Source organism: Mustela nivalis (genome assembly GCF_964662115.1).
Source record: "Mustela nivalis genome assembly, chromosome: 5".
In the NCBI taxonomy this organism is placed as follows: domain Eukaryota; kingdom Metazoa; phylum Chordata; class Mammalia; order Carnivora; family Mustelidae; genus Mustela; species Mustela nivalis.
Window position 1 is genome coordinate 76562350 of NC_139024.1, and position 20273 is coordinate 76582622.

Genomic DNA, 20273 nt, shown 5'->3' on the forward strand with positions numbered 1-20273 from the left:
TATGAATAATCTGAGGAGTAGAAAGGGGAGATGAATACAAACACTATGTATGAATGTTAAAAAGTGAAGATTACTATAAATCTATGCAAATCAATTTGAAAACTTCATTGAAAATTAACACATTTCTAGAAAAAGGAATAGAGTAACTAAAACTGACTTAACTATAAACTGGAAACTTCAATAGTCACCAAATCATTCAGGATATAGGATTAAGAGTTTAAATATTTACATGAGGAAAATACCAGTCCCAAATCCAAATCATTTTGACTAAATTCTGCCAGACATTCACATAAGAGATACCCCAATCTAACAGGAACCATTTGCAAAAGGATGTTTTTCAGAGATACACACTTAAATGGTAAACTACAGAGAAAGTAAAGTTAATAGTCAACATAATTTGAGATGGCTACCTTTAAGCAGAAATCAGAGGGTGTCATGTACAGACCTAAAGGAAGATTTAAACTATTGGTAATTGTCTTTATCTTAAGCTAAGTATTTGGCACATGGATGCTCTTTCTGATATTCTGTACGTATACTATACCACAAACTTTTCAACCATCAGTAATGTCAAAACGCTTTAAGACAATAAAAAATTCTTAAGTTTTTTTATTTGATTTTTCAATAAATAATACATTCACAAAATTCAACAATAAAAAATGTAGAAAGCTGAAAAATGAAAATTTCTTTCTTGCCCTGTCTTAATCCACGCAATTTCCAACTCTCCCAACACACAATAGATGTTATTAATCCCTTAGGTTCATCTGCATTTCCTCACTATATAAGCAAATATGAGTATTTTTTTTCCAACCCACTTTTTTACATTAACCATAACATATTCTGTACAATATTCTGTCCTGGCTGTTTTTCTCAATAATATATTTGGAGATCTATTTCAGCACATAAAGTGTTTTCTCGTTTTCTTTTAGATTTGTATAGAGTTCTTGTTTATTTACACAGATTATATCAAATTTGCATAGTATCCTTTCTGTGGATATATCATATATTTTTACGTTTTTCTTCCCAAATTTTTGTTCCTGCAAACAATTACTCTATAAATATCTTTGGAAATATTTATATTTGGGAAAATATTTGAATATATCTTCTGAAATATTTCTCATGTGGGCATGTCTGAAGGATAAATTCCCAAAAGAGTAGCTGGATCAGAGTAACTCCCATTTATAATTTTGATAGATATTGTCAAATATCTATCTACCATCGTTTCTAAAAGGAATATGAGGAGAGGTTATTTCTTCATAGCTTCCTTGAGAAAGAGTATATTATCAGACTACTCCATAGTTTGAATTTCTATTTCTCTCATTTTGAGTATGGCATAGCGTTTTTTCATATTTTTAAAGATACTATATTTTCTTTTCTGTAAACCATCTGTTCATATAAACTGCCCTTTTTTCTATAGGGTTTTTCCTTTTCTTATCAATTTCTAGAAACCTCTTACTATGTTGGAAAGCCTGACTGTGTCTGTGATATAAGTTGAAAATTTTCCCAGTTTCTCATTTGCCTTTTGACTTTGCTTATGATTTTTTTCCATGCAAAAATATTTGAATTTCATTTTTTCATTGAATCAAATGTAACCATTTTTTAACTTTCTGAAATTTGAGTCATAGTTTAAAGGCCTTTATTCCAAGATCATCAAGGCATTCTTTCTTGCTTTCTACCAAAACTTCTGTTTAAAAATTTTTCTCCTTTTAAAAATTTTTAATATATTTGAAATTTATCATAACATATAATATTATGTATGACACTCATATAATATTATATATGATGCTATACTGTTTTTAATCATAATTTCTTTTCCCAAAGAGCAATCATATCTAAACTGGATAACTAGATAACTTAGAATACAATAGTATCATAGGTACATCTTTTTAAAATGCTTTAAGAGAGCATGACTCTGTGTATCATTTATATTCTCAGTGTGTCCCTAATACAATGTCTTTACATATTGTTTTAAAAGCAAAAAAAAAGCAGTTAAAAAGTAACATTAAATAATAGCGGCCAAGTAATTCCAAAGTCAGCCTTTCCAAACTCAACAATAGCAAGGCTGAAATAATCTCAAGTAAAATCTGATGCTCAGCCCTTTTACTCCCTTTTAGTGAACGGACTTAAATATGTTTATGCTTAGATTAGCCAATTTTCTAAGATCCACACATCTCTCCATTTTTTTTAAGGATTTCAGAAAATCCAATCTGCTAAATACTCAGTCCACAAAATTCCTATAGTAGGTCTTATGAGAACTGCACAACATCAATAAATAGAGTAGAGGAAACACCTGACCTGACTCATGGGAAACTCTCCCCAACAGAACCCTAGTTCTCCCATATATCTGAATGGTGGTTTGGGAGCCATTTTGGAAGTAACATCCTGTCCTACTTGCCTTAATGCACTGACAAATGTAGAGAAGATGGTCAAGAGCTAAATGGAGTAGCTGGGCTGAGATGCTCCACATCCCACTTTCTTCTTAATATCAAGGAACACATGCTTCTAAACACTATAGTTGGTTTTATTAAATGACTATTTCATTTAGAGATAAGCTGATAAAGTTTCATCTTCCTGTAGAACTGGGCTTATCCTGAAGCTATTGATTGCTAAGATTCTGAAAGTTTGGGAATAGTGGATATATAGAGTCTGTATCTAATGTGAAGTCCATGAGTGTTGCCCTCTTTGAATGAATGTATTTTATCTAATGTAATAATGGTGAAGAATCCCAAGAAATAGAGAAAATGAAATACGTTCATATGCAGGCAGAAGAGAGTTAAATAGAAAAAGGGTTAGGAGAATAAGGGGAAAGTTCTTAAAAGCAATAACAATATCACTGGACTGGTTGAGCCTTTTCTACGCTTAATTTTTTGTATGACTTCTAACAAGACAGACTATTTATAGGTCTCCATTTATGTACTAACAAAATAAGCAATTTGGATTATTTAATATCTAAACAATCTTCCAGTAGTAGCATCTATTATTCTCAAGAAATGTAAGAACAGAGGTAGTTTTTGTTTGAGGTAAGAGGGCCATACCTGAGGGATAATAATAAAATTTCTTTTATTTTTTTTTTACTGAAGTGTTAATGATAATGTCAGTCTCCATTAATCACATATATTTATAATTAGTAAATAGTCTCATAATTATTCCAAGTTAAAATATTTACAGTATTTTGTTTAAGTCTTTAAGTATACTGTTTGTTCTACTACTCTTAAGAAAAGTTTGCTAAAACATGTTTATGATGTCCATTAAATGACAAAAGAGCAATTGTGGCAAAATAAGGTTTAAAATACTTTGCTCTAGAAAAATGCTTTCAATTACCCTTTAGTAAATAAGTTGTGTAAAAATCACTGTTTTTTTCTAAGATCAACTAAAATCTTCAGTATATAATCAATGAGGAAAATAAATTTATAGAGACTTCATAAGCAAGTTTCAAAAAGTAGGCCATCTGAAGGGTGTCGATACCTTCTTCCTTCTAGAATTAAGATGTTTTATTATGGCCACAATAAATTATGTTTTTTCTTCATAAACATAATGAGTCACTTCTTAATGTTCTTAAATTTTTTTATAAAAGTCAGTATGTGAAATAACTCAGTTTTTCTGTGTATCGATGAACATGCCATCTAGTCTGCCCTAACACAGACACATTCCTTTAATGTTTTTCTATATGAACAGAAATAGAGAAGCTCCACATTTCCTTAAGATAGAAGTCATTTGCGGGGATTTTTTTTCCCTATATTTCATAAGAGAAACTTTTATTTATTCATGGCTCCTCCTAGATGAATTATAATCAGTATTCATGGTATATTCTAGTCTACCTATATTTTGAAGCTTTCCCCTGATGAGTTTCTCTAGGCATTTTATAATGTGACTTTGCTTTTTAAGAAGCAAAACTTCTCACTAAACTTCACATACCAGTAGGAAATAACCCTTTTAATACTACCTAAGTTAGTACCTCTGGAACTACAATGGTCAGAGCTTCCTTTAACTGTGGTACATAGAATATACCCAAACCTGTCCAGGAAAACAATGGGTTTGTGGTTCTCTGTGGATAAAGGAAACTAACAGATTAAATGGAAAGATTAAATCATATAGTCTGTCAGAATTTGCTTATCTTTGGTTCCTCTTTGTCTTCTTTTCTGATGAAAATCAATGTTTGCTTTTCAATTTTAATGAGTCAGAGTGGTAAGGTATCTAACCTGAAAAGGGACAAAATAGCAGAGAAGCGGCACCTCTGGACCACCCTGAAAGGCAGATTGTGAGCAGCATTACCCCTGAGCGTCAACAGCCCCTGCAACTACCCCCACCCCCAGCAGAAAGGAAGGAACCAAAAAACCCTAATAGTCATCCCCCAACAGCACAAATATGAGAAGAGGATATTGCACTTTTACATGAGAAGGAATGGGCCAGTTATCAAAAATTAGCTCACACTGTGGATACAATCATTGCCCCATTTCATAGATGAGGAAACAGAGTGCCAGCAGTATCACAAAATTAAACTAGGCAACTTTTCATCACATTGAAAACACCACATGACAGTACATAACAGTACATAACTGTTTGTATGTCTTCTCCCTAGAATGTGACTTTCAGAACAGGGGCTTTGTTTTCCTGCCATATCCCTGGAATTTAGAACAGTATCTGGGGTGGAACAAGTGCTAAATAAATATTTGTTAATGTTGAAATGAAATAAACTGAAATCATCATTCAATCCACTCCATTGCTTCAAGGGGTAAACTTTGTAACTGACACTGGCTTGTATGTTCATTCTGTCATTCTAGAAGTCAAGAAGTGACTTGATAGTGATTTGGAGTTACACCAGTTTTATCAAATACATTGGATCAAGTCAACAATAAATCAAAATAGCATTACAATATGCCCACACACATTTAAAAGCTGTTTGAAAGCATTGTAAACTCCCAAATACTAACACCAATGTCATATCTCCATATTTTAATGACAAATTTATTCATAGCTATTTAATATGATATATTTTCCAAATTTACAGAAATTTAGTTTATGATAAAAAGATCAAAAGGGACATATGCACATTCACATTTCTGAATCCAAAATTTCATTTAGTAACATTTAGCAGAATTCCATTCATCCTCAGAGATCAAGAGGGATATGAAATAACCTTGACATACAGTGAAACATTAATACTATGGTTTTAAGAATATAATAGAGGACTTGTAAAATTTCTAAATCCATTTAAAGGTGGATAGAATTAATAAAATTTACCAATGATTATATTCCTAAGATTCAATCATAAAAATAATGCATTAAAAAAACAACAAAATTTGGTAGAAGATGACACAAACTACAGTATCTTCCATGCACTCTGTGTGTGTGTGTGTACTTGAACTCTATTTCTGAAGTGATGCTACACACATTCTTGAAGACTGGAAAAAAAGGGTGTCACAGAGGCAAATGCCTTCGACTGTCCAGATGGCTAAAGATAAAAAAGTAAGAAACGAAGAAAAGTCTACCTTTTTCCCAAGCATGGGCCTTTTAGTTTCTTCTCTATAGAAGTTTTTCCAAATTACACATTAACCCTGACTGCATATATTTGTGTAACTGGCAAGAAACATAATCTGAATTGATTACCAATATGCTACAGAATACTCATTATAAAGCCACTAAAAGATTGATTGTCTTCTGAAAACATTTTCAAACATCTATTCTTATTCTTCAGGTTACAATTCCTTCTTCAATTTCACTTCGACGCCACACTTCTTTTCAGTGTCTTCTTAATAGAAGACCTGATTGGAGGTGGTAAAACCGGAAGCTTGAATTATTACAATGTAGAGAAAGGCACACAGGGTCGTGAAGGGAAGGAAATAGTGTAGGTTTGATAAGAATGAGAAAATAAACTGCCAAGGATGAAAATCTAAGATATTTAGTTACTAAAATTATGATGAAGTCAGTCCAAATTGTAGGGGACAAAATTATGAGGATAGTCAAGGATAATAATGTGATTTTAAGGTTTAGAAAATAATAGCTACTATTGAAATGCAGAGAAGGGGAAGAACCAGTCAGGATATACCAACAAGAGCAGTTCCTGTCATGTGGTATCAGAACTATAACCTTCAAAGTAAAAAAATATACAAAGATATCAAACATACAACTCAACTGATAGGACTTCTAGTAAACCAACCAGACTAAATGGTAGTAATATATATTTCTAAGATCCTGGGAAGATTTTAGAAACACCAAAAGGCTTCACTTATATTCAGAGAAGGAGTGATCATAAATTTTCCCCCACCTCCTTCTTTCTTCTTTCCACCTAAGGTAACTGTCTTGGCATTTTCCCTTACTCTGGTTTCCAATATTGGAAGAATTATGGTCTTTCAACTTCTTGCAAATTTTAAATTGGAACTAACTAGGATAATCAACAAAGAAAAATTTACGATGATTTTGAGCTCAAAATAGCTTTTCATCAGCGTTGTCTTGTAGTCTCTCCAAAAGTAAGGGTAAGCCATGCATATTATAGATAAAAGGTCCAATGATCTTAGAGTAACTTCCAAAGACCAAGCTCAAACACTAATAAAACTTGGGCCCTGGGGTAGACATCAGACTTGAGGCAGAATGGAACATAATTTTTGGTTCATGTTTCCACCATCATCAGAGGGGAAAATTTTCCCTTTGAAGATGAATAACAAAAAGATGTATCTTATTAAGAAAAAACAAAAACAAAAACAAAAACAAAAAACACTTCTCCTTAAATGCATACTACTGGCTTCTACATAACATTACATGTTGAAACTAATGAAGATCTTCATGAAATGTTTTTGGATTTGCTACTAAATTCCAGGCACTATTAAGGCTCCAGTAATGCAACACTAAACAAGACAGAAAAAAATCCCTGCTTGTGTGTTCATATTCTATTAAGAAAAAGTGTAAAATAAACAAAAATATATGCTATGTGGAATATTAGAAGATGATAAAAGCTATGGGGAAGAAAAAGAGTAGAAAAGGGAAGTGTGAAGAACCATAGGGCCATGTAATTTTAAGTATGAAAATTTAGAGCATTCTCTCTAAGAAGGTGACATTTTAACAAAGATGAAGGACATGGGGGAATGAACTATCTGGATATGGGGGAGGTTGGAAAGAGGCAGTAGGAACAAAAGTACAAAGGTTCTGAGCTGGAAGGATGATTAGCAAACTCTTGGCACAGCAAGGATGACAATTTGGCAAGAGAATAGAGTAGAAGAAATAGTCTTAAGAAAACTCTAAGAAAAGTCCAGGTCAGGGGTGAGAAGGTGTATTATGTAGAACTTTAAAAGCAAGAAATTAAAGTATTTAACAATTACTTTTGCATGATACAGGTGAAAGCCCAACTCAGTCAGAAAATACACCATTCTGCTCTGCTGGTGCTTACAGACTTCCCTACCAATTCTCCTCAATCTCCACTATAAGGACATTGGTTTTTATTCTTGCAGGCTTTCAGAAGAGTGAAATGATCTGAGCTCACTCTTGCTAAAGTGTTACAAATCCACTTTAGAGGCCAAGGGCAGAAGCAAAGAGACTAGTTTTCAGATTATTAAAATATTCTAGATGGAAAATGCTGAAGTCTTGCAACAAGGTAATGATTTCATGGTTAGAGAAGTGGTCAGAGTGTGGATATTACTTTTTGTAGGAGAGACCACAATATGAGCTAGCTGATTTTAGATGTGGTTGAAAGAGAGAGAAAGACAGGAGAAAGAGAATGATTGAAAAGTTTTCAGCCCTGGAGCCTGGAAGGTTGAGCTGACACTTAGGGAGATGGAAAGGTTAAAGGAGAAGCAGGTTCAGGAAGAAAGAAGAGAAGTTTGGTTTTTTGTAAATGTTAAATGTGAGATGTTCATTAGACATCTACAGAGAAATGTTTAGACACCTGATTTCAAAGGAAAGTTATTACTGGTCTTCTCCATGAATGGCAGATCCAAAAAATTTTTCATAATTTTCTAGCACTAGAATCTTACATATTTTTGAAAAACCTCCAGATAAAAATTTATAAATCAACAAGCAAGCATTCAATCCTATGCAACTGAGTGAATTATGTTTATATGTATATAATGTCACATTTTTTCTTAAAAGACAACAGAGTGTTTGTGGTTTCTGTCCAATAATTTTATGATTCCAGTTACCAAAAAAAGGGGGAAGAAGAGAGCAAAGTCATTTTCATTTTCAGAGAGAAGTGATGTTCAGAGACAGGGTTTCTGATGTTATTGCTGTGTGAAGACAGAAAACACATCAGATCCCTGACCTTCGTGTCCTCATAGACTCTTTTTATTGGCCAAGTATTTAACTCTTGATAACAGAAACCCTTGACATTTTGAAGTCATGTTCTGCATGTACACTTTAGTATACTTCAATACACTTTAATGCACTTTTTAGTGAGGAGTGAATTCCATTATCTCTGGCTTTTTATGCATGCTCTGGTTGCCTTAGGTTTACTCCCACTCAAGATGCTTCTTCAGTAGCTACTAGAAACATAGCCTTCTCCTGATATGGCTTCACAAAGAGGCAGCAATAATGATTCTTGATAACTTCAAAAGCTGATTACAGGGAAGTCATCTGCTTCGAGCCAGAGAAAGTCATAAAATGTATCAAAGAGTATTCTAGGTAAAAGTCTCTTTTCCCTCATTAGGGCACCTGGGTGGCTCAGTTGGTTAAATGACTGCCTTCAGCACAGGTCATGATCCCAGGGTCCTGGGATCAAGTTCCGAAGACGGGCTTCCTGCTCAGTGGGGAGCCTGCTTCTCCCTCTTCCTCTGCCCCACCCCCTGCTTGTACACACACTCTCTCTCTGCCAAATAAAGAAAGAAAATCTTTTGAAAAAAAAAGTCTCTTTTCCCTCGTTAGATAACTTTTCATCTACAGATAGGTTAAATGAGGGAAACTCGCAGAAGATACAAATGTGTATTTATTGAGTGTTTTTTTCAAGTCAGGCTGAATAACTTTATTTTATATTTTGAAATGGGGTATTTTAATAGAATTTATTGAAATCAATGCTTTTTTATAATTTTGAATTTATGTCTAATGCCATAACTTTATTTTATTTTTTTAATGCCACTCTTCACACAAAGAGTGAAATATTTACTGGTCATTCCCATTGCTATATGCAACTTAAATGGTGATTTACTTCTTCATTCATACTATCCCTTGAAATCTCGTCTAAAAGTTATAGAATACTAAAAAAATGACATTTTGATTGAATGAATTTTGTTTCTCCTTTAAGCTCCAAACATAGAAGTGTCAGAAAAATCTCAGATATTCTAACCTAAATAGCTAAATAAAATTTCTTTAAGAAATAGTTATTGTTCATTTTTAGATGACATTTTAGAAATTTACATTTCACAGGTGCAACAGATCCAATACTATCAAATTCAATGTTCACCATATGCAAAATGAATGCTTTTTTAAAAGCAGAAATGTATATTTATTCAAAAATTTTATTATACCAGTTATACTATTGTATTGTAATAAATAGCTCCCTCAAATAGTAAACAGTGTGCTTATATCCTTATCAAGGACTTGTATAATTACTTTTTAGACATCTTTTTTTTTTATGAACAGTTTTGAAAACAAAAACTATTTGGCTTTAGAATTTTATTTATCTTTTAAATAAGTTGAAAACTGAAAACTGGATTAGAACAAAGACAGTGCTTGAAATCTCTGCTATATGTAAACCAGTTATCATCCACTGCAATTTTTTAAAATTATTGAGAATTAGTTCACTCTTAAAAGTTCCATTAACATTTATTTCGATTTTTCATCTAGGTCCCTCTCATTCACCACAAAAATAGTTTTGACAAAATAAATGATATTGATATCATTAAGGACACAAATATTTGTATTGAAACTTGAAACTAGTCCAATACTGACCAAACACCTTCTTCATTGTAACAATGTTTACTCTCTATTATAAAATTGCATAATCTATACTTTTTTTTGTTTTAATTTCAACAGTATCATTTGTATCCTCCATCTTTGAAAAATAGTACAATTTGGTTATTTCAATCCATAGAATTGCTGTTATACATTTTTTCCCCACAGTCCAAAAAAATACATTTCCACACTCATCACAGAATAGACTTCCTAACAGCATCTCCATGTGTGGGGTTAACCTATGGATGTTTATCAAATCAAAATGTGAATTTGTGAAAAATTATGTCTCTAAGCCATGAAGATCATGATATAATAATGTTTCAAAGTCAAGCTTCCTTTTGTATTCTTACTTGTCACCTTTCAAATAGTAGGTAGTGCTAGATAGTTCCAATCGCATATTGAAAATAAGTTTTTTCAACTAAAACAAAGAAAAAAATCCTTTTTACTACTGAAGATAATTATGCATCCTGAATAATTAACCAATCTTCTACGTTTGTGCCAAATATATTTTATACAACTTGCTGATTCTTACATAATCTAAAAGCTTCATAAATTTAAAATGTACCACTATTTTTAGGCTATATAACTATATAGCATATTTAAATGGAATATATGCCTATGAGCTTTTTGACGATACTATATCTGAAAAATTCAAATATCATGCCAGAGCTCTGCTCCTTTTATTTTATGGTTTGAAAATCATTCTAAAAAGTCCTCATGGCTGATAGCAACTTTCAAGTAACCATTAATAAATATACACGAAATAATCAAAAAAGGTATTAACCAGACCAGTTAGACATTTAGATAAAGCAATGGAAGTGTACGTAGCCTCACAGCAGGTTTTCTTGATACAATTTCTCTCAAGGACCATAAACATATCCATAAACCTTTAGGTTGTTTGGAGAAGGAAAGGAAGTTGGTTTCTGGAGATACACTGCCATGGCTCTAAGGGGTTTTGTGTGTGTGTGTGTGTGTGTGAGTGATAAACATGCTCCCCAAGGCCTAAAACAATGCTTCATTTTTTTGATGCATTAAAGGGACCTCTACTCCCTCAGGAATATTACAGAAACTTCAAATGTTTAATTTAACAATGTGACCCAATTAACAATATTAAAGAGAACCTAGCTCCCTGGCTTTCCTGCTTAGGAATGTATGAATTTTCAGTCCTGTAAAATAAACAAGCATTTTATGGGAAAAGACTTAAGGAATGTCTGCCTACACTATGCAAACTATTACTGAAATAAAAGAAGTCATGCATGCCCACTTTAAAAACTTCCTTGCAAGGACTTGTATATTGTTCTAGTGTAACACCAGATTTGTAAATAATGTCTTCAAATAATGGTATTGAACTGATGCAATAAAGACTTAAAGCTGTCTGGGAATGTTCAAGTTTCACACTTATGATTTAGATGCATGTATTTACTTTTAGGAGAAGACTACAAATAGAATTCATATTCTAGTATCACTGCTTTATCTCATTTTTAAAGAGGCACTTCTTCATATTTCTTAGAGTGTATTTTCACGATAATCTCTTTCTTTGAAGATATCAGGCAAAATGTGTGCAAATATCACTGACCATAAAAGGAAAGTGATTTATTTTTAAACCAGCTTTGGAAGCAGCAGCCCCTGAAACAATGGAAGAAAGAAAGGATATAAGAAAGAGCAGGCGGAACAAGCAGGGTGAGAGAAGCAGAACTACTGGTCCGTTTCAAATCAAATGTGGTAATCCTTTTATCAAGACAGCTATGAAGGAAAGCATAGATTTCAAACTAGGCAAATTCATTAGGGCAAACAGCCGTGTGCGCACGCTTAGGCATGCACAAAACAGAGAGAGAGAGCACTATCACAATTAAAATGACATAGAGTGGTGCTTATTTACTAAGTTATGTGACAACAGACATAGCTACATAACAGGAAATACTAGTGGAAAATATCCCTAAATGCTGCTAGTTAGCTGATTATGAAAGGTAATTATAAAGTTGATCAAATATCCCTTGACTAAAAGCAGGTCCAAAAACATTCCTGGACAATGAGTTTACTCACAGATTGAATTAGATAAAGCAATTTCAAAAGGCATCATTGTTGTAATTTGTTCATTCATTTAAAAATATTCTACACAATGCAACCAATTCTCAGTTGCTCATTTGAAGAAGAGCAGACACGTAGCAATGGGATGTAAAATTTCCAAATGTTGGGTAAGGGAGATGATTGGAATCATAGTTAGACAGGTATACACGTACAATATGCCCTTCTGGTTATTTTTATACCTTACGACACTACCCTTATGAGAGGGGAAAGAAGCTGGCTATGCTAGTTGACATCTGAAGCTGGTAGAATTCTAAAAATTGGCAATAAACAATGTATATCAATAGAAACACAGGAGAATGAAAAGTTGACCATCTTTCTGTACTTTGTTTCTATTTTATCCTAATACATCATATTGCCTAACACTTGCTTCTATCATATATAAAGTCCAAGACTATAAAATGTATGTCAGGTAGGCCAAAATATAAGAATCCTGTGGTTAGGGTACTTACAAAGATAAGAGTTGCTGTGGCTTTTTATCTCCAATTCATTCTGATCTCTATATAATATTTGTGGGTAGAGCAGAGGGCCTGACACTTGTTATTCTTCCAGACTTGATTTAAGGTTGGCATTTTTAAGGTATATTTTAATCCTATTATTTACATATGTTTATGTATTTTTACCAACACTGGATAGTCCATTCGTGATACTGCAAGTTGGTGTACTGATCTTGATTTTAAGATTTTTGGTATAGAATTGTAAGTGGAATTTTTGAAGCTTTTGGCTAAAGAGTATATAAAGGCTGCTACATGCCTTTATTTCTGTTGGTTTCCAAGAGTTCCTTGAGATATTTTTCTTTCAAAAGAATATTTCAGTGGTAAATTTTCAATCTCAAAAATTAGCACTCTGAAAAGGTGGTAAAAATCTTGCTTTTTCACACTGGAATTTGAAATTTAAAGTAAGATTTTTTAAATGTTCTATAATTGTAGAATTTTTATGAAATAAAAACTAACATAAGGATTCCACGTCTAGATTTAAACTATAATATGCTATCTCAGATTCCCTCAGATGCTTTCATTATGTCTTATGGATGCAGTATGTTCTTTCAATCTTTTCTGAAAAGAAAATCTGTACTTATAGGACCATTAAAATAATTAACTTGAATTTGAGAGAAATTATATTACTCTTGGTCACCTCTTACTGCCTACATTATGTTGAGAACTGTTGTTTTGTGAAGGAAAAATACATTTCACTAAAATGGCACAGACTCAAGATTGCATTACAAATCAAATTAGAATTCCCTTAAAACAGGTTCACTGAAAGTCTGTTTCAGTATACCTCATTTTCATTAACTTTAGTGGAAGCAGTTATCCAGAGTTAGTATCTCACATAATCATTTATAATCTCTAAGACCATTGAATATGTATGATTTATTTTATAAGCCTGTCACATCAAGGATTTATTAGAGCTCAATAAAAATATATATGTGCATGTGAATATATATATATATATATATATATATATATATATATATATTTCCAACCAGTGCACAAGAATTAGAAATTAGCCCCTTATCTGTACATGGCAACTTTTATGTCCAAAGTTAGTTGTCAAAACACTATTCACGAATGAGTTCTCTTTTTCTTTGTTGAAGAGTTTTTTTTGGAAAATGTCCTTAAAGTACATCAGACATGGATACAATAGGATCTCAAATAAAAGACACACTGTGAAGACGTCAATTTAAAAAAAAATCCACTCGTTTTCAGAATTCCACATCTTAATTTGGGAAACATATCTTTTCACAAGACTCCGGAAATTAAGCAACATAGAAGAGTTCAAGTGTTTAGTTTACCAGCTCCTCTGCCATTCCTTGTCTCCAAAATTCAAGGCCAGTGATAGTCACTAGGACACATTTTCTGTGAAATGAAAATCACTAGACAGGAAATCACTAGACAATTATCATACTAATTTCCTAGAATCATCTAGTTACCTGTGTCCATTAAAAGTACATTGGAATATGACAGTTTCAGAGAAAAACATTGAAACAATCACTATGAGAGCTGAAATATGGCTTCATAGGAAACAGAGCTACATTTAATTAGCTTCCATTGTATATGTGTCTTTCTGTTTTTTGTTATAGTTCATATCACTGGCATGGATTCATGAGCCAATCTTTTCCAATTTCAGTTACTACCAAAGTTTACAAACTTGATGTGAAGATTACATTATATTTACAGAGAACTTGGCACTTACAGAATAAATTATTGACTTTTTTCTTTAACTCCAGACCAGGGCACCCATGGTTCAAGCGAATGGGAAAGCCCAATGCCTTATTTTATATTATGCTACATTAACATGAATAAATAAGTTTCCAGCAGGTCATTCCTCCATAGTGCTGTCCCTGTTGCTGAAAACAAGTACCTTCCATTCCTAATCCATGGGGAGTGCAGAGAAGTTATCAGTCCAGAGAGAGCAAAGGCTGCATGTTTTCTTCCTCATTTTTATCCATGCGTTTTAATACTGTAGGATCCACTACCGATTGGGATCTGGAAATGATAGGGCCAATGTCAGTGAGTTATTACCAAATAATCACATTCCCTTCTCTGCCTTTTCTCCATTATTACTTCTCTCATGGGTGAGGATTATCTTCCCTTCAACAAGAGATTTATGAACTGAGAATGCTGCATGTTTTAGGGAGGGATATATTTACAGTGGGTTTTTTATCAGAGGGAGGAAACAATCCCCTTTGAGCTCTAAATAGAATAATGAGCAGGAAAGTTTTTTAAATGAATGATAATGGGCTTAAGTTCTCCTCTTCACACTGATCAAGAGTCTTCTCTTTGAAAGTAAGAATTTATAGTATAGGACAGATGGATGATGATAGAACATCCCCAAGTGGGAAATTATTACAGTGAAACTACTTCTATGAGAAATGAAATAGAAATGATAGGAGTCTTGATTCCTGTCTTAAAGAATTCTATGATCTGAGGCTGGTTAAGCCAGGACTCTTGATTTTGGCTCACGTCATGATTGCAGGGTGATGAGATAGAGCCCTGTTCTGGGTTCCATGCTGGGTATGGAGCCTGCTTGAGATTCTCTCTCTTTCTCTCTCTCTCTCTCTCTCTCTCTCTTGCCCTCTGCCCTCCCCCAGCTTGCATGCAACCTCTATCTCTCTCAAATAAATAAATAAATAAATATTAAAAAAAAAAAAACTCAGTGAAACAAATTCAACATGAATGTGCATTTTTTTAGCCATCATTTTTTATTTCTAATGACCACATTAGAAAAAAACAATCAAAATTTGAGAGTTTTTGTTAAATTTCCCACTAGAACACCTGAATAAAATCAGTTTTACTCTGGAAAGTTTCAGGGAATTATTTAAGACCTTTAAAAAAAAAAAAACCCTCTTATACAGGCAGAGACACTTTCTGATTAGGAGAACAAATAATTTGAACTCCTTACACCCACTTTTGATAGTAGGTGGGAATTATATCTCAATTCATCATTAGAAAACAACATGAAACTGGGAAGGAGAAAAGTCAATGAAACATGCTACTGTTATGGCAGGAAACTGCTTTCTTAATAGCTATGGCATTAAAGAAGCAGCTGCCCTTTTAAAACTCTCCTCAGTAATGAATTTTCCCCCTGCTGCTGCATTCCAGCCAATTGGCTATTGCTGCGGCAATATGCCTCTTAGCAAACCTCATTAACTCTCAAAAAGAAAGACTATAAGCTAAAATACAACTGCACATGCTAATGAAAAAGAACAGCAATGGAACTAATTATCAAAGCAAAAATACTTATAGGATTAACTGATTAATTGACTCATTCATTTAAATAAACTTACATTTGATTCCAAAGAGGGAACAAAAAGGAAGGTGAGAGCATTAAAACAAGAATGCTTTATTTCCTAAGTCATTTTCACTATTTTATCTCAATAATAGGTTAGATATGTCTATATCAGAAAGGAGATCAATTAAAGTTGAATCAGCAGATGCGTGAGAGCAAGCGAGCGAGAGAGAGAAGGAGAGGGAGGAGGGGAAGAAAAGTAGGAGGAATAAAAGATTTTGTATCACTTTTAAGTGCAATAATAATTTATCTTGGGAAAAATCCTATATCTCATGAATAAAGTACATTTTAACACAGCAGACAATTGTACAAAACACTTAGGAATTAGAGCTTTACCACTATTTTACTTAGGTTCAACTAAAAAGAATTATTTCCCAAGAAAAATCTGTGCTAAATCACAAAAAAGTTCATTGAATGTTCTGTACTGAAATATTAACTTGACAACTGGTACCCACTCAACTACAAGTTCCATGAGCAGGGACTTCATCGGTTCTTCTCCTTACAGTGAACACAACATGTATTACAGAATCTGTTACACAACCGAATCTCAGTATCTTCAATTTTATCCAAGAAATAGTTTCCAATATTGAAAGAAGTTTGGTGTTAGGCATTTAAAACTAAGAGTAATAAAGATAAAGCAATTTATCCTATAAAAAAAGAAATTCTTTTTTTTTTTAAAGATTTTGTTTATTGATTGGAGAGATACAGAAAAAGAGCTAGAGAGCATCCCGTGGGGGAGAAACGGGAAGTAGGCTCCTCGCAGACCAGGGAGCCTGATGTGGGCTCAACCTCACCTGAACAGAAGGCAGGTGCTTAACCGACTGCACAACCCAGGTACCCCCCAAAAAGAAATTCTTAATAGAAAACAGGTTTTAAAATTCTCACAAAGTTAGATTTATTCTGTAAATGTTGAGGCATATCCTAATAGTATCAATCAGTGCACACCAAAGCTCTTCAGACAGCACAAACTACAGAATTTAGGCATTTGTCATAAGGTTCTATTAAAACATATATCATGCACACACATGGGCACACACACCCACACACAATCTTTTAAATCCTAATGTTCCTTGACTATTAAAACAAAATGATTAGAGGGTATGGTGATTTTAATGAAATATTTTAAATTATAGTGCACTATCAACCTGCGACTAAATTCCTAGTTTGCTTTTCTCATGCACGACCAGTATCAGAATTGTTGGATGATGAATACTGGCTCCATATGTAGAATAATTCCTCAATAAAACAAGCCAGGCAGAAATGATTTCTGATTAAGATTTTTTTTTTTTTTTAGTATTTAATTGTCCCAGATGTACTGTTATTTTAGTCCAGATTTTTTTTTCTGTCTTATCCAAAACAACAGGGCTATTTGTGCAGGACCAGGACTTGTCAGGGCATTGTTCTGCTTCCACTGCAACAAAAGGAGTTGTTGATCATTAACCCATAGCGTATCTCAGCGGTCTCCACAAAGCCTCTGCTATCTTTGCAATGAATAACTTGTATTTTTGTATTTTTTTTCATGGAACCCAATTACTTAAGTTTAATTATTCAGATATCATTTTTTCATTTATTGTGCATCCACAATATGGCACTATACCTCCGTGTTTAAGAGGATAGATGTTGGATAGAAGGAGATTCCTATTCCAGTTCTGTTATTTGCTAGCAGTTGTGACCAGGAGGAGGCTATTTAAACTTCCTAGATTTTATTCTTTTAACTACAAGATGGGAGAAAAATAATCTACATCATACAGATGTACTGAGGATCAAATTCAATAATGCATGCAGAAACTGCAGCACAGATTCTGGCAGATAGCAAATAGTAGCACTTAGGGAGATGACTTATGGAATCCTGTGGCCTGTTTTCAGATATTAGCAGTGTTACTTTGCAGCTATGTCCCAGGTGGAAGATACTTACCCTCTCTGTATCTGGGTCTCCTCACCAATGAAAGGGGAAGAGCACTGCCTGATTAATTGTTTACAGAAGCAAAGAAGTCAATATATACAAAACATTAGATGGAATTTGACATGTAGTAACAATAGATGTTGAATATTATTCCATAAACTCAGAGTTCATATTATAATAGCAATGTTACTATCTATATAATGTTAATATCTAGTACAATAGCTGCTCACTGCAGCTGTTATGTGCCTATCCCAGGCACTACCCTAGGTAGTGAGACAGAAAGTAAAAGGTGTTCCCCTAGTATAAGGCCCCCACAATCTATTGAACTTTGTTTTTTTTTTTTTTTTCATGTGACCATGCTATTCCTCCACAAATCGACCCAGGAAAACAAACCCTTCTTCCCACACACCTCCTTAATTCTGAAGGAGGAAATATCTACAAGTCTCTGGTGAAGGAATCATTTTTCTCCCTCTCAATCTAATGATATTACAAAACGGGGCGGGGGGGATGGAGGAGAGGAGAGCAGGGGGAAAATTAGGAATAATTCTCTCCATCCTTGATGGGGAACTGGCACTCCCTGACACACAGAAGGTGAGAATTGAATGAAATAACTTTCTTAAGCTCATTCTTCACAAGTTTTCAGACAGAACCTGAAAATCTTCATATGATACAAAATGTACACCAAACAAAGGATGACTGAAATTCTAATCAATCTACGTCAAAAGCAAGAAACTCCGGGTTGGGGAGGTCAACGTGCTGTGAGCCAAGTCTGCAGAGGACAGAATGGTCTAATTAATTGGAGAAGAAAATCAGGATCCAAAAAGACTTCAAAAGGTGGACAGACTGAGCCAAATCTAACAAGATGATGTTAATCAATTAAAATTATCTGCTTGAAGAAAAAAGCTAAACATAAAAAGAGAATTATGAGGGTACGGATCTATAAGTAAAGAATCTTCTAGTTGCTAGGGAGCTCAGTATGAGTCAGCAGTGTGCTTTGGCCACCTGAACCGCAGCAACAGAGTCAACAGAAACCAAAGGAAGCCAACAGGGGTGAGGGGATGGGGGTTGGGGTGGGCAAAGCTAGGGTTCTGGAACTTAAATGCAAGTAGTAATAGCATCATATGTCACCTATTCAAGTTGTTCTCACTTAAAAGGGGCCACTGACAGACAGCAGAGTGCTCCTTCATTCACTCCACTAGTCCCCAGTGGGCACCCTCTGTGTTTTAGGCCCTACTCCAGGTGCTGGAGATTCAGAGAATGGGATAGACAAAGTCACTGAAGTCTTCATGAAGCCTAAATCTGGGGAGGGGACATAACATTAAATAAAATGAATCATTTGGCAGGCAGAAAATAAAGGAAGCGACTGATAGGGAGAGACAAGCATGAGGAGGACGTAGAGTTGATTAAGACCTAGTGGTTGATAGAGACCTCACCACTCTCTCAGGGAGGTGACTTTGAATGGGAGATGCAGGAAAAGAGTGCCATGCAGCAGGGACAAGTGGAAAGGCTTTTAGAGAGGAACAAGCTGGAGAGGAAGGCTGCAAGAGCAGAAGGAAGGAGACTGTGGCTGAAAGACAGAGAGGAAAGAGACAGTGGGATACACTTAGAGGAGTGGGGGGCGGGGTCAGATCATAGAGCACTTTGGAAGCCATGTTACAGAATTGATTTCATTCACTGTATAACCAGCAGTCGTTAAAAAATTTAAAGCAGAGAAGTGAAGTGATCTGACTAAAATTTGAGAGATGTTTTAGATTGCCATATGGGCAGTAAGTCGGAGCCAGGGGAGCGGGGTAAGGGTGGAGGCTACGACACCAGGTAAGAAGTTCGGGAGGAGGGCAGCCGTGCAGACTGCAGGTGATAGGGTACCCCCAGGACGTGGAAGATGTGGAGACACATGTGCTCTGCGGAAAGGACCGTGTTATCGAACAAGTCGCAGAAGGGGTTGAAGGAAATGAGCATTGAGCATTGTTTGCTGGTAAAGGCAAAGATCAGGGATCACCTGTGACAGCTGTTTTCAAATCCTACTTATGTAGCTTAGTTCCAGGGTGACAGCTTTACAGTGTGTTGTCTCAGAGGGTAGACAAGGAAGGTTTACTCTATACCTCATGGATTGGAACCCTGGTCCACTAATTATAGACTATGTGACTCTGAGGATACAACATCTGTTTAACAGGGTTGGTGTGTGGATAAAGTAAATTAATGTTACAAAAAAATACGTAGACAGGACTTGAGACTCATGATAAGTATATAGTAAACCACCGATTGTAACAACAATTAGGATTATTATTTTTATTAGAAGAAAGTTATTCTGGGGCACCTGGGTGGCTCAGTCGGTTAAGCATCTACTTTTGGCTCAGGTTATTATCACAGAATCCTAAAATCAAGTTCCACACTGGGCTCCCTGCTTGTTAGGGAGCCTGCTTCTTCCTCTGCCTCTCCCTTTGCTTTCTCTTTCTTTCAAATAAATAAATAAAAATCTCAAAAAAAAAAAAAAAGGAAGGAAGGAAGCTATTCTTAGGCAATTGTCTTTTAAATATTTTTGTTTTAGAAAACTTTTTTAAGAAGTTGATGAAATATATTCTTTTCCTCCAGAAAAATGCACAAAATACCTACACCTGCACACACA

At 34.4% G+C, this 20273-nt stretch overlaps 1 protein-coding gene and 1 long non-coding RNA gene across 7 annotated transcripts in view; both read right to left on the reverse strand.

The window, feature by feature from the left end:
- Positions 1-20273, reverse strand: part of LOC309864468 — a 664253-nt gene that overhangs the window by 223554 nt on the left and 420426 nt on the right. The window lies entirely within an intron of this gene.
- Positions 1-20273, reverse strand: part of CLVS2 (clavesin 2) — an 84582-nt gene that overhangs the window by 4167 nt on the left and 60142 nt on the right. Inside the window, exons 5-6 of one of the 2 annotated variants that reach the window (XM_082729987.1) lie at positions 14317-14441; positions 591-8788 (exon numbers count right to left, since the gene is read on the reverse strand). In XM_082729987.1, the coding sequence (XP_082586113.1) occupies positions 14354-14441 (88 nt within the window). In that variant the 3' untranslated portion in view covers positions 591-8788; positions 14317-14353. Of the gene's footprint in view, positions 1-590; positions 8789-14316; positions 14442-20273 lie in introns of those variants that run through there. The other variant, XM_082729986.1, reaches the window with a different exon arrangement.